The sequence below is a fragment of the Petaurus breviceps genome, unplaced genomic scaffold (assembly GCF_028583685.1).
Source record: "Petaurus breviceps papuanus isolate PSGF00001 unplaced genomic scaffold, PetGlider_PUasm1.0 186, whole genome shotgun sequence".
In the NCBI taxonomy this organism is placed as follows: Eukaryota; Metazoa; Chordata; class Mammalia; order Diprotodontia; family Petauridae; genus Petaurus; species Petaurus breviceps.
Genome location: NW_027185798.1, coordinates 40,940,032 through 40,953,863, shown reverse-complemented (window position 1 = coordinate 40,953,863; position 13,832 = coordinate 40,940,032). Strand labels below are relative to the sequence as shown.

The following is a 13,832-nucleotide window of genomic DNA, read 5'->3' as shown; positions in this document are numbered from 1 at the left end:
GTATATGTCAGAGACAGGATTTAACCAAGTCTTCCTGATTCCAAGGTCAGTTACCTTTCAGGCATTGGGGATACAAAAGTAATTGGGGATAAAAAATTATGCTTTCATGATTGTGACTTATGGTAGAAGAAGAAATATTGGGATGGGAGTCAGGAGATCAGGGTTCAAGATCTACCCTGAGTACTACTTGTGAAATTTTAGGACAGTCTCTTAACCCTCTAGGGCAGCTATGTGACTCAATGGATAGAACACAGGGGAGATAGCAGGACCTGTATGAAAATATGGCCTCAGATATTTACTAGCTGTGTGACCCTGGGCAAGTCATTTCACCCCGTTTGCCTCAGTTTCCTCATCCGTAAGATGAGCTGGAGAAGCAAATGGCAAACCACTCTAGTGTCTTTGCCAAGAAAACTCCAAGTAGGGTCACAGAAAGTCAAACATGGCTCAAACAGCTGAACAACAATAGCAATTTAACCCTCTATTCTTCAGATTCCTCCCCTCAGAAATGATGGAACAGAGCTGGCCTAGGTCTCTTCCAGCCCTATAATTCTGAGATCATCTTGCCATCTCTATGATATCAGTAATAGAAATGCTAATGCTATATACTAAGGTTGAAATTTCATGTTATGTAAGACAGGAAGACTATTACTTCCCAGACATCAATAGCTTGACTCGTCATTATTTGGTTGTTTTTAGTTCTTTAAGCTCTCTATTGCTTGTTTCGGTGACAGGCATTTCCTGGAGTTTTCCAAGATTTCTTTACTTGAAATGTCAGGCCACAAAGTTTTGGGCTCTTAAAAAAATTCTCTTTAGTTTTAATTTTTCAAGAATAAGGGAAAGAATGCAAAATGGTGCCTTTATGAGAGAATCCAGAATTAACACTGAGAATTTTTGCTTTTCCCTTAAGATCATTCCAAAAATATTGCTATTATTATAACTTTCCTATAATTTTTCTTTGTTCCAGTAGAATGTAAGCTCTGTGAAGGCAGGCATTGTTTTCCCATTAGTCTTTGTCTCCCTGGTGCAGGGGTGGGGGAACCTGCAGCCTTGAGGCCACATGTGGCCTTCTAGGTCCTTGGATGTAGCCTTTTGACTGAGTCCAAGTTTTACAGAACAAATCCTTTTATTAAGTGAATTTGTTCTGTGAAGTTTGGATTCAGTCAAAGGGCCCTGCTTGAGGACTTAGAGGACCACATGTCACTCTCCCCTGCCCTAGTGCCTAGACCAGTGCATCATACTTGAGGAAAATCAAGGCAATGTGGTTGAACTCCATAGTAAAGGAAAGGAAGTAACAAAAAACAAAGTTGGAAAGGTAAGGTGGGGTCAGGTTGTGAAGGGCCTTAAAAGCCAAACAGGGGATTTTCCATTTAATACTAAAGGTAAAAGGGGGACTCTGGAGCTTACCGAGTAGGGGACAGATGTGGTCAGATCTACACTTTAGGAAAATCACTTTGGCAGCTGTAATAGAGTAGAGAATGGAGTGTTCTGAGATTTGAGACCAATTAGGAGGCTACTGTTCTAGTCCAGGTGACAAGTAATGAGGGCCTGAGCAAAGGTAAAGGCTGTAGAGGAGGATGGATGCAGGAAATTTGTATTTATTTACATTTAAATTTGTAGAGACAAAGTGGAAAATGATTGGATTTGGGGGATGAAAGCCAGTGAGGAGGTGAGAATTTCCTTGAGGTTGTGAACTTGGGTGGTGGGGCTCTGAACAGAGACAAGGACATTTGAAAGACAGATGAGTTCTGAGGAAAAAAAGATAATGACTTCTGTTTTGAGCAAGGTTTTGTCTGACATACCTTTGGCATCTCTAATTTAAAATGTCCAGTTAGATAATAAGAGATTGAGCCCTGGAGCCTAGGAGAGAGACTAAGGCTGAATGTCTTTGAGGAAGGGACCTAGTCATGCTTTGTTTTCTCTCTTCAGAATCTTCCTCCTCCTTGCGTGCTTCTGCCTTCCTACATTAGGTGATCCAGGAGCTTCAATCCTTCACTTCCTGGATCTACTCAATCCCTTTAATTTAGCCAAGCCTGTTCTCTGCAGGACTGATATGTTGCCTATATCTTGATTTGAACACTGAGAAAATTCACTCGATGCTGGGACACTAGACAATACTTCTAAGCTATCTAGGATAATTCTGCTTTCTTCCCATCCTTAAAAAGTGTAAAAGTGAAGAAGAGCCTACAGGCAACCAAGTAAAATGCCTTGAAGCTTTTGGAGGGAGTGGTTCATTACTGTCTAGGGTCCCAATTCTACACTAGTGCAAGGCCTTCCTAATGAGTTTTCCATCCTCTGATTCATCCCTCATACCAATTCCAGAAAAATCTTCCTTATATATAAATCATGTCACTCCTCTGCTCAAATACCTTTAGTGACTCCCTATGACCCACCAGGTGAAATTCAAATTCAGTTGCTCAGTATTCAGGGCCCTTCAAAATCTGGTATTTCATAATCTTCCTATCCATATACCATGTTACTTCCCTTCACATAGTATTTTGTGTTCCTGCCAAACCGGACAACTGTTGGCTCCAGGGACACATGCTAGACTTTCCTGTTTTAGTGTCTTTGCTCTGGCTTTTTGATATTCTAGGTCTGCAATACCCTTCCCTGACCTTGTCCTCTTCACCTGTCTAGTTCTTACCTCTCCCTTAAAGGCCTATTCAAAAGCTACTTGCTTTATGTAGTTCCTACCCAGTGGTCATGACTCCTCCCCTAAGATTTCATGTAATATTCTTATTTCGCAACTTTCTAGTGTAACTACCGAGTATCATGAAGTTTTTGGTATCAAAGCTATCTCCTTTGGTATCTTATTCCCCAGTTAGGGTGTAAACACTTTGAGGGGAGGAACTGTGGTATATCTACAGTTTGATATTCACCCCCTTCTCCCCCAGTCCCTACCCAGTGCTTAGTACAAGGTTCAGCACACAACACAAGCTTACTAATATATGTTTGCTATATTGTGTTACAGGTATTTTTTACTCCTAAGATCTCTCAGAAAGCAAGTTATAAGGCCACAGATACAATCTCCTGATACTACATTGTAGATGAATTATGTGAGGGGCAAGGTAGGATGTGAGCTGAAATTACCAGGAAAAAGTAAAAAAAAAAATCTTCCATTTTTAATCCAATGATTTTAGCGACTCTAGTGTGAAATATTAAAATTGATTAGCAGAACTTGCTAGAAACAACATTGACTTGGGAGGAAGGAGATCCTTGGGTTTGAATCTCATTCCTGACACTTCTTGGTTGTGTGACTCTGGGAAAGTTTCTTAACCTTTCTGAGACTCAGTTTCCTGAATTGTAAAATGAGGAAAATACCTGCAGTGCCTAGCCCTCTCACAAGGCAGCGGAGAGATCCAAATGACTTGTACCTTGTAACACTTACTGTGCCTTGTAAATGTCAGTAGTGTTGCTGGTGTTACTGTTACCATTTGTCTTCTCCCCATCGCATTTGATAATGGAACGCTCTCTATCCCCATTGCCCCACTAGCAGGGGTCAAAAGCAAAGTGGAACGGCTCTGTTTGCCATATATGGCATCTGACTTTCATCATCTGAGTAGCTGTTTCCTGTTGGGTCAGTAGAGCCGCAAGAGCCCAGGGTACACAGCACAATGTGAGGAAAATGCTGAGCTCACGACAATATACCAAGGAATAAACAGCTCCTAGGTTTGTCTTTAAATCACCGTAAGTGGACAGGGTGGGTGGTGGTGTGTTATTCATATTGCTATGCAACAGGGGAAAAAAAATAAAGGTGATTTCACCAGCGGCCACAGGAATACTTTGTTCTATCAGATTGTGGTGTCTGAATTTAGACATGCTGGAGGGAGGGCTTTTATGTCAGACATCAGCCACAGTATCAGAAAGTAATTCCAGGCTGGTGATTGCTGGTTGTTGCTTTTTTCCCCTCTTGAAATTCCACAGTGAATATATTTAGAGGCGCTCAGGGAAGGGAGTATGCTGTTAGAGTGGGTTTGATAGAGTTCAGTGTTTATAAAGCCAGGATCAGAACCTTGGGAAACTCAAACCAAACTGCCAGCAGGATACAAAGTGATTTATCAAGTTGTGGATTAAAAACTCCACCTTCCAGAGGCTCAGGGCCAGCCATGCCACAGGAGGATGGGGAGAGCCTAAACAGGGAGAGGAAGAATTCGCAGAGCCCTAGTCAAGGGTACCTGAGTGTATATGTAGATGAAACATGTTTAAAGACAGTCACCCTCTCAGTTTTCAGAAAGATGGTTCTTCATCCCCTCTCCCCAAAGCATCCTATCACCCCAAGGCCATTGTTCAGGAAACAACTTCGAGGTAAACTAGGTCAGGATTTTTCTGGATATTGGCCTCCTGCACAAAATGGAGGCAATTATTTAGGTAATTTGTCCCAAGGAAAAGCTCCTTGCCAAATCATCTGTCCTCTTTGCCAGGATGTGTTATGTTACTAGGCTGGGCTGGCCTGGGCTGCCAGGGAACAGGGACCCTGCTTTCTCTCCTAGGATCAACCTATGTAATAAATTTGAATAAAGGCACCTAATAAGTACTCGTTAAATTAAAAGTGAACCAAGAGGCAAAAAGCAGAATAGAATGGTAGTCAGTAAGACACGGAAAAGGGGCAAAGAGAGTCCAGAACGGATTGCAATCTGCACTTTGGGAGGGAGTTTCCACATGGAGATCACAGTCATTAAAATACTATAGAACAACGCAGACCAAGTCAGGCTTACTAGCTAAGGGGCAAAGTACAGATTTTTCCCAAGATGCAGCTAATTCAAGTCATTAACCAGCCTTCCTGTCAAAAGGCATGCTATATTTATTCTCTCTTTTGTGATTTTGCTCATCATGTTCTCTCCTCTTTTCCCCCTCCCACCTGGCAATGCCCTTTGCTGTCTTTTATCCAGTTATACAGATCCTTCAAAGGGCCAGGTGCAGGGCATGAAGTGTTGGATTTGGAGCCAGAAAGATCTGAGTTCAAATCCAGTCTCAGATACTTACTAGCTGTGTGACCCTAGGCAAGTAACTTCACCTCTGTTTACCTTGGTTTCCTCATCTGTAAAATGGGGATGACAATAGCACTTACCTTCCAGGGTTTTTCTGAGGATAAAATATTTGTAAAGCATTTTGTGAACCTTAAAATGGTATATAGCTGTATTATGTAATTATGTAATAATAACATCAAAATTATTATTAACAATTATGTAATTGTTATTGTTATTTTGTTATTACTAGCAATAATAATTCTTCCATGAAATGTTTTCTGACTACTTTAAAATCACATTGAAAGGGAAGTCAGGAAACCTCACCCACTAACTGTTCTGATCTTTGAAAAGTCCTTTCTTTCCCCTTTCTGGGCTTTATTTTCTCCATATCAAGTTAGGAGATTGGCCTAGATTCAACAGTTCAACAAACATTGTTTCAGGCCCATACTATGTATAAGACAGCATGGCACAGCCGACTCCCTACCATGTACCCTTCTATCCCACGGCACTGGCCTCTGCTCAGTGCCACGAACAAGACACTCCATCTCTTGGCTCCTGGCATTTTCACTGGCTATCCCCCATTCCTGGAATGTTCTCCCTCCTCATTTCCACCTCCTGGCTTCCCTGGCTTCCTTTAAGTCTCAACTAAAATCCAGTCGTTTGCAGAAACCCTTTCCCAGCTCCTCTTAATTCTAATACCTTCCCTCTGTTAATTATTTCCCATTTATCTCGTATGGGCAGCTAGATGGGGTAGTAGATAGAGCACTAGGCTTGGAATCAGGAAGGCTCATGTTCATGAGTTCAAATCCAGCCTCAGATACTTAACACTTACTAGCTATGTGATCTTGGACAAGTCACTTAACACCAAATGCCCTGCCTTCTTTCCTAGAAAAAGACAAAAAAGAAAAGAAAAAAAACCAAAGAGTTGGACCTGTTATCCTGTATATAGCTTCTTGTTTCGCCCATTAAATGGTGAACTCCTTGAGGGCAGGGACTGTCTTTTGCCTCTTTTTGTATCCCTAGTGCTTAGCACAGTGTCTGGCACATAGTAGGCACTTAATGTTGATTTACTGCCTCTGGTACATTCTGGCTATAGTATCATGGGTGACATTTAACCACACCCAACATACCTCTAGAAGACAAATGAAGAAAGTAGTTTTTGATCTGCATTGGTAGAGGGAATTTCTGTACCTGGGAGTTCCCTTACATGTATCAAATTACAAATTTGACCCTCTCCCCAAAATGTGCAAAGCACTGTTGGGGATTCAGAGATGAAAAAAAACAACAGCCCAAATCCTCAAGGAGCTTATTATTCAATAGGTGGGGATAAGGCATGTATGTAGACAAGTCATAAGTGTAGTGAAGGTAGGATTGGGTCAGATTCAAGATCCAGACTAAAATTTGAGGGAGGATCATAAGATGAAGATCTGGAGTTGGAAGGCACCTTAGTCCAACCTCTAAGCAGGCTAGAGGAGATAGGCCGAGATAGGTTAAATACCTTGCTAGAGAGACCAGGATTTGAACTCAGATTCGGGGACTCCTTTTCTATCTCAATACACTGCCTCCAGACCACTTTTAGATCCAACATGCTGTGAGTTTATACTCCAACAGTGCAAGATCTCTCCTTGTCTCATCCTTAACATGCAAACCAATACCACACAATATTCTATTCATTAATAAACAGTGTGGTGTTATGGTTTTATTGGTTTTTTTTCACATAATCTTTTTTTTAACAAAAGAATCACAAAATCCTTAAAGGCAGGAACTATGTTTTATTCTTCTCTTACTTGCCTTTGAAGTATTCTGGTGGGGTGACTATGAGACAGGCCTGGAAATCAGGAAGCCTTAGGTGCAAGGCAGGCCTCTGACACATAAACTATGTGCTGATGGGCAAATCACTTAAGCTTTCAGTACTCCCAGATAACTCTCTAAGTCTCACTTAAAGAGAAGCTGCCCAGCTTTATTTCTACATCAGAGCACAAATGTTCTCTACAGTGATTGAATTTGGTCAGGACCCAAAAACCAAACCCCTCTGCTAGATCAAAGACCAATTCTAGCCATATAATTGGTACTCTGTAAATATAAATTAATAAATCTTTTTTTTTTTTGCAGCAGATTTACCTTCCTAATTATACCCTTTCCAGACAGATTTTTAAAATGAATTTGTTTCCATGAAGAGAAGGGGAAAGATGGTCCAGAAGAGGATTGCAACTGGTATTTAAAATGTACAGCAAGCGCCGGCCCCAGCCCAGGAGTCGAGAGGACCCCAGATCGGTTCTGGCCTCAGATACTTAACACCCACACAAAAAATACTGGCCATGTAACTTAACCCCAATTGCTTTAAAAAAAAAAGTATAGCAGACAAGCCAGAGTAGATCATTTACATTTAGATAATTAAGGCTTGACAACACATTTCAAATGAAAATTTTAAAAATCTGGAATTTTTTCAACTGATAAGCACTTATTCATAAGATAAACTCAGTGAAAATGTCTCGACTGGCAGAAATCATGTGTTTGATATTTTAGGACATATCAGCCCAGTTCTATCCTTCTTTTCCAAACCTGCTGCTGCTGGAGACTCCTGGGGAGGGCAGCCTGAGCCAAGAGAGAACGTGGTCTTCCGGGAATTACTCTGCTTTGGCAGATGCAAATGGAGACTGTCCCACTCCCAGGGGCCAACTTAGTAATTAGTCACAATTGGGAGACCAAGGTATTTCTAAAATCGAACAGCTTCCTCAAACCAGAAAGAATTCTTTTCCTTCATACCTTCCTTGAAGACTGATCAGTTTCAATGGCTGAGGTCACTGCTGGCCCATTCCTATCTCAGAGGAATAACTTAAATTATGTAGTATTTTAGTGTTTATAAGACACTTTATTCCCAACAATCTTGCTAGGTGGGTCCTACAGATATTATTATCTCCATTTTATATATGAGGAGACAGAGGCTTAAAATGTCACCATCACATGCAGCTTGGAAGTGTCAGAACCAGAATCCAAACCTGAATCTCCTAACTTTTGACCCATAATTTTTTTTCTATATCACTACTCCCTCTCAGAAAAAACAAAACAAAACAAAACAAAACGAAAGGAAAAACAGTCCCCAACCCCACTAGATAGTCTGTTGTCCTTTGGAGCAGTCCTCCTCCCCAGCAGAAGTTTTTATCTTGTGATAACCCTAAAGAGAGTTGCTAAGAGATAGAGAGAAAACGTTTAGATCCTATTTTGATTCCTCCAAGATGTAGGCAGGGAATGGGGCGGAGAGATATAAGAAGGGTCTTAATCATGCCTGCAAGAACTTGAAATACCCAAGTCATCATGACCCTCTGCCAGAGACCCAGAGCCTCTACCTATGAAGTGGGAACCATATTTGGTTCTTGCTCCTCCTATTGTCAATGCAATAAACTCCTTCAGAGTTAGATGAGATCATCTTTGAGAATCTAAAGGTGCTGGGTACATTGGAGGATTTCGAGAGACCTGGTTGGCTGCTGGGACAAGACTGTTTACCTTGGGAAAACCCCCTTACACAAACCTCTAGTCCCCAGCCAGCACTTCCTCCTCCCTCCTCTGGACCTGGGTCTACGGTGAACCAATGTCCCACTGCACTGCACCCTCCCCCCCCCCAAAGATTCCCCTCCAGATTTGGCTCTGTTTTCATGTTGTCCCTCAAAGGGGCATTCTGCACCTGCCAGGACCCTTCTGGCCCCTTGATCAGACCCGGGCTCCAGAGGGGAGGGAAGGCTGGCAAGAAAAAACTGACGGACAAGCGGGTTAGAGGGTGGGAGGGGAGGCGGGGCTGGTGAAGGTAGAAAACCCACACCAGGTGAGGAGAAGCAGGTGGTGCCCCATTCAGCCAGAACTGCCTGGAGAACTAAGGAGGATGGGTGAGCCTTTAGATAGAGGCAGGAAGGAATCCCTGCCCCAGAATGAAACCTCAGTTTAAAATTACTCTCCCTGAGTCCTCTCCTTTCATTATCCAACGTTTCTGCCTACCCCGTTTGTTTTTTCCCTTTATGCCTCTCATCCCTCTCCCTCCGGATTTCTCCTTCTTCTCTTTGTGTCTCAGTCTTATTTCCCCTTTAGGTTCGCTGTCTCACACACACACACACACACACACACACACACACACACGCACGCGCCCCTTCCCCCACCCCCACCCCTCACCCCCTTCTCACTGTCACTCCCGATCCCACGCCCGCCCGGACCCGGACACTAACTGCAGTCCCTCCTTCCCCCCTTTCCTCCCTGGGGAGCCCCCCTCATTCGTCCTGCTCCCCTTCAGCCTGGGAGCGGCCACCCCGCTCCCCTCCTGGGGCTCACCCAGAAAAGCAGGTTGAAGGCGAGCAGCATGTACTTGATGCAGCGCAGGCCCCCCAGGACGCGCCCCATCCTGCGGCCCCGGCAGCAGCGGGATCCCGAGTCCCCAGGCCGGGCTCCGAGCTCAGCTGGAGCCCCGCGGGGAGGGGGCGGGGCCACTGAGAGGGCGGGGCGTCGGGGAGGCGAGGGGTGGGAAAGGGGGCGCTGTGCATGTAGGGCGACGGAAAGGAGAAGTTGGAGGGGGCATGGGAGAGGGGTTTGGAGAGAGAGGAGGGGGACCAAGAGGGCGTAGGAGAGTGATGGAGAGAGGAGGGGCGTGGATCGGGGGAGAGGAGAGCCCCAGGAATGGTTTGGGGGCCAGAATTAGCAAGTGTTACGCGTGCTCCGTGTTTGTAGCTAGGGACTGTCTCTTTCCATACCCACGCCTTATGAAGTGCTTTCTTGGACACCCCATCAATGATAAAAGGAGCTTTTGGTAAGAAAAAGCCTCCACGGGGACCCTTTTGATCAAGAACTGTTAGCTTCATTAATCTGTATGAGAAATTGTCCACATCCTCAGGGCTTGACTATGCCAAGGGAAGGTGGTTTCGGGTAGCAGGGGACAGTCAGTCAATCCAACAAGCATTTGTTAGGTACCTCCTCAAGGCCAGGTACTGGGGATTCAACGTCAACAATGAAAGCCCCTGCCTTCAAAGAGCTTACATTCTTTTGGGAGCAAACACCATGTGCACATGCGGCATACACAAAATGAAAGACGTGTGATTTCACTGGTATATGGCAATCCTAGGGGAAGAAATTTCCTCTGTGAAGACAAGTCAGTACTTTATCTGCAGCTTAGTCTTACAGAAAGTTACAAGGAACGATGGGAGGTTCAGATCCTTGCCCAGGGGTCAGAAAACAAGGATTGCGTCCAAGGTGGGACCTGAGGCTTACTCAGGGCTTTGAGGCCAAACTGGCCATGTAAGACATTCATATAAAGAAAATATAATGTAATTTTGGGGAGGATGTTCCAAGAATCGGTGGGAATTGGGCAGTGTTCTTGGGGCTGCGATTAAAATGAAAAACCATATCTGACCTCAGGGAACTTACATTCTGTTGGGTGAATAAATGTAAACATGTAAAATACACAATAATATCTAGCATTTTTATAGAGCATGAAGGTTTGCTAATCGCTTTACAAATATGATCTCATTTTATCCACATAACCACCGAGAGGTGGGTGTATCATTGTCCCCACTTCATAGGTGAGGAAATCAAGGTAGAGGTGAAATGACTTTTCCAGGGTCACACAGCTAGTAAGCTTCTGAGACTGGATTTGAACTCATGTCTTCCTGACTGTAGTTCTAGTACTCTTTTCATTTCAACACCCAGCTGCCTCACCTATGTGATAATTTGAGGAGGGTGAGAGGGTACACCAACAATGAAGGAGGATCGTGAAAGGTTTTCTGTAGGAGAGGGCACACTACCTGAGCCTGGAAGGGAGCTAGGGATACTGGGAGATGGAGGTGAGGAGGGAGTGCATTCCAGGCACAGGAGACAAGTTATGAAAAGTTGACAGGGAGTGCCCAGTTCAGGGAGTAGCCCTGGTCTTGGCACTCTAAAGAGACCTCTCTAAAGCAGGCTGGGAATGGCTCCAGGATGCCAAGACACTCAGTAGTTTCTGTGGCATAAAGTTCACTTTTGCTTCCCCTCCTCCTCCAAGAAGAATAAGACTCATGTCTCATCCCACAAAGAACAATTTCTCTAGGGAGAATGTGCTGGGAGGAGCAGGATTCCCCCCTCCCACCCATCCCCCCCAATTTTCCAAAGAAGAATCCTTACCTTAATAGGCATGAAGTCCAGAGACAGCAGGGAGACAGCTGCCAGGAGGATCCCAGCTGCGGTCACCACACTAGCTCAGCTTGCCAGCTAAGTTTGTAGAGTGGGAGGGTTGACACCAGGTCTGGACTCCTACTAAAGTCTGCTAACGGATGGTTTTGAACAAAAAGAATTCAAATCATCAGGACCTTAACTGCCTTATAGAGATCTGAACAAAGAAGGCAGAAGCTTATGGAATAGGGTATTCTTCTAACTAGTAGTGAGAGGACTGAGCTCGAAAGGCCCTTAGACTCCATCTAATCCACCCTCTTCATTTTTCAGATTAAAAAAAAATGAGACTCAAAAAGGTTAAGTGCTTTTACCAAAGTCACACACATAAAGTAGATATCAGAGTCAGGATCTGAACCTAGATCAGGGGTGTGGAACCTTTGGCTTTAAGGCCACATGTGACCCTCTAGGTTCTAAACTGCAGCACTTTGACTGAATCCTTTTGAAGGGCTGCACTTGAGGACCAAGAGGGCACCACATGTGGCCATGAAGTTGAAGATTCCCCACCCTGACTAGATCCTTTGATTCCAATCCATCAATCAGTGTTTACTGAGTACCTGTTATGTCAAAGACAGTGTGTTGATTACCAGAGACAAGAGGAATCACTGAGAGTTGGAAGGGACCTCAGAAGCAATCTAATCTAAACAATGACTGAAGAATCAATCCCTTCTACAACACATTGGACAAGGTGTGAAGCCATCATTGTCTAAAGCGGCCCATTCCAATTTTGAGTTACTCTAATTGTTAGGAAGTGTTTCTAGACACCAAGCTTAATTCCTATCCTTCAAAGACATTACATTAGTGTGTGTAACTAGAGGTTACATACACTAGAGTATATCATGTGTGGGTGGGGAGTGGGGGTTGATGGTCGTAATAGAGGACATAAAACCAGAAAAAGCTATGTAACAATTCCAGGTAGTATCATGGATGATTTCATACATTTCTTTGCCATTGCTTTTCCCCTGCTTCCCACCTCTACAGTAAAGCCTTCCCCACCAGGGCATGAGATATCAATCTTTTGAATTTACATTGGAAAGGGGTCTGGCAGGGAGGAAGAATACTCATTAGAGTAGAGATGTCCAACACAGGTGGCCCCAAATATTGCCCACAACACCCTGGGAATGGGGCAAAACTAAATTAAAATGCAATTGGGAAATATTTAATGAGATAAATAAAACATAATAACATTACATTCTAAAATTAAGTCAATATGTAGCCGGCAGGAATCCATATACAGATTAGTGGCCCCCATTTCTATTTGAATTTGACACCACTGCATTAGAATAGCAGTTAAATAGGCAGTTCCTAAGATGATAGCTTTAGTGCAACTAGATAGTGCCATTTAAAAATTTTTTAAACCTATTTTATCTAACTTTTAATATCCTTTGACAAATATATTTCTTCCTTCCTTCCCTTTCTTTTTCTTCCTTCCTTCCTTCCTTCCTTCTGTAATGGGAATGCAAATTTGGAAGATCTTCCCTGCCCCTAGGCTAAAGTGCACCTGAAGCCTGGGGAGGGAGGCTTGTTTTTCAGTAGATACTTCTTGATTGGCCAGTGAGTCAATAAGGTTGTTACATTCTCTGAGCCAGGAGAAGGCTATATAAGCCCTGATGTGTAGCTTTGTTTTGGGATTCACTTTGAGAAGTGTTTTGTGATTTGATCTGAATTCTGGGAAGCAGTTGTTGAGAGACCCCCGGCTTTGAAAAACCCAGATATGGAAACCCAGATGTTGACTGGGTATGGATGTAATGGTTGGACAGTTTGGAAAGCTGTCTACTTGATCTGTTAATGTCTTGATAATTCTGTCTGTATATTTTGAAGTTTGGGGTGCTGACCTTTTTCCCCTGAACAAGGTAAACGATATATGTCTGACTGATTAAAGTAAGCTTGTTAACCCATTTTGAGTTGCTTTCCTTTAACAAAGCAGATCCAAGAACCTGTATGGGCAGCAAACCCTGAGGACACACTTGGGGTGCTTGCTGCTACTCCCTTCCTTCCTTCCTTTCTTCCTTCCTTCCTTCCTTCCTTCCTTCCTTCCTTCCTTCCTTCCTTCTTTCTTTCGTTCTTTCTTTTCTTTCTTCCTTTTTTCTTTTTGGATAGTGCCGTTTGGGTGTCACTTTGAATATTGGAAAGCTTTTATCTTATTTGATCATCACATCAAACCTGTGGGTACCGTTTAAAAAGCATTTTATTAACAGCATGATAAACCAACCTTCCTGTTCTCTCTGACATTGCTGTAAGATATACTGAGAAAAATGTGATTGAATATACTTTATTGTTTTTGAAAACCTTGACTTTACATATTGTGATAATGATCCAAAAGTTTGAAGTTCAGTTTATTTCCATTTTATTGACTATGACTGGTGAAAAATATATGTAGATCTGAATGGAAATGCATCCTTGGCAGTGTTTACTAAATCTCCATACTGATTTTTCAGTCCTCCCACCATAAGGCAAGTGTTTTTGTTGAAAATTTGCCAGTAAATTTCTATTTTCTTTGAAAGTCTTGGAAACTAAGTGGATGGTGCAGCACTCTTATATTTTTAACAAATAGATTCAGAGTGACTGAAAATCTTTGGAAAATTTTTTGAGGAGGTAAGAAAATTCTGTTTCCAAGTTTAAGTGTGTAGATGTCAGTTTTCACACACACACACACACACACACACACACACACACACACACACACAC

The 13,832-nt window shown here is 43.1% G+C and overlaps 1 protein-coding gene across 2 annotated transcripts in view; it reads right to left on the bottom strand.

Annotated features, from left to right (window-relative positions):
* TSPAN2 (tetraspanin 2) overlaps positions 1 to 9,412 on the bottom strand; it is a 60,562-nt gene extending 51,150 nt beyond the window's left edge. For both annotated transcript variants that reach the window (XM_069090275.1, XM_069090276.1), the window contains exon 1: positions 9,282 to 9,412. In XM_069090275.1, coding sequence (XP_068946376.1) covers positions 9,282 to 9,350 — 69 coding nt within the window. In that variant the 5' untranslated portion in view covers positions 9,351 to 9,412. The remainder of the gene's footprint in view (positions 1 to 9,281) is intronic.
* Between the last annotated feature and the right edge of the window lie 4,420 nt (positions 9,413 to 13,832).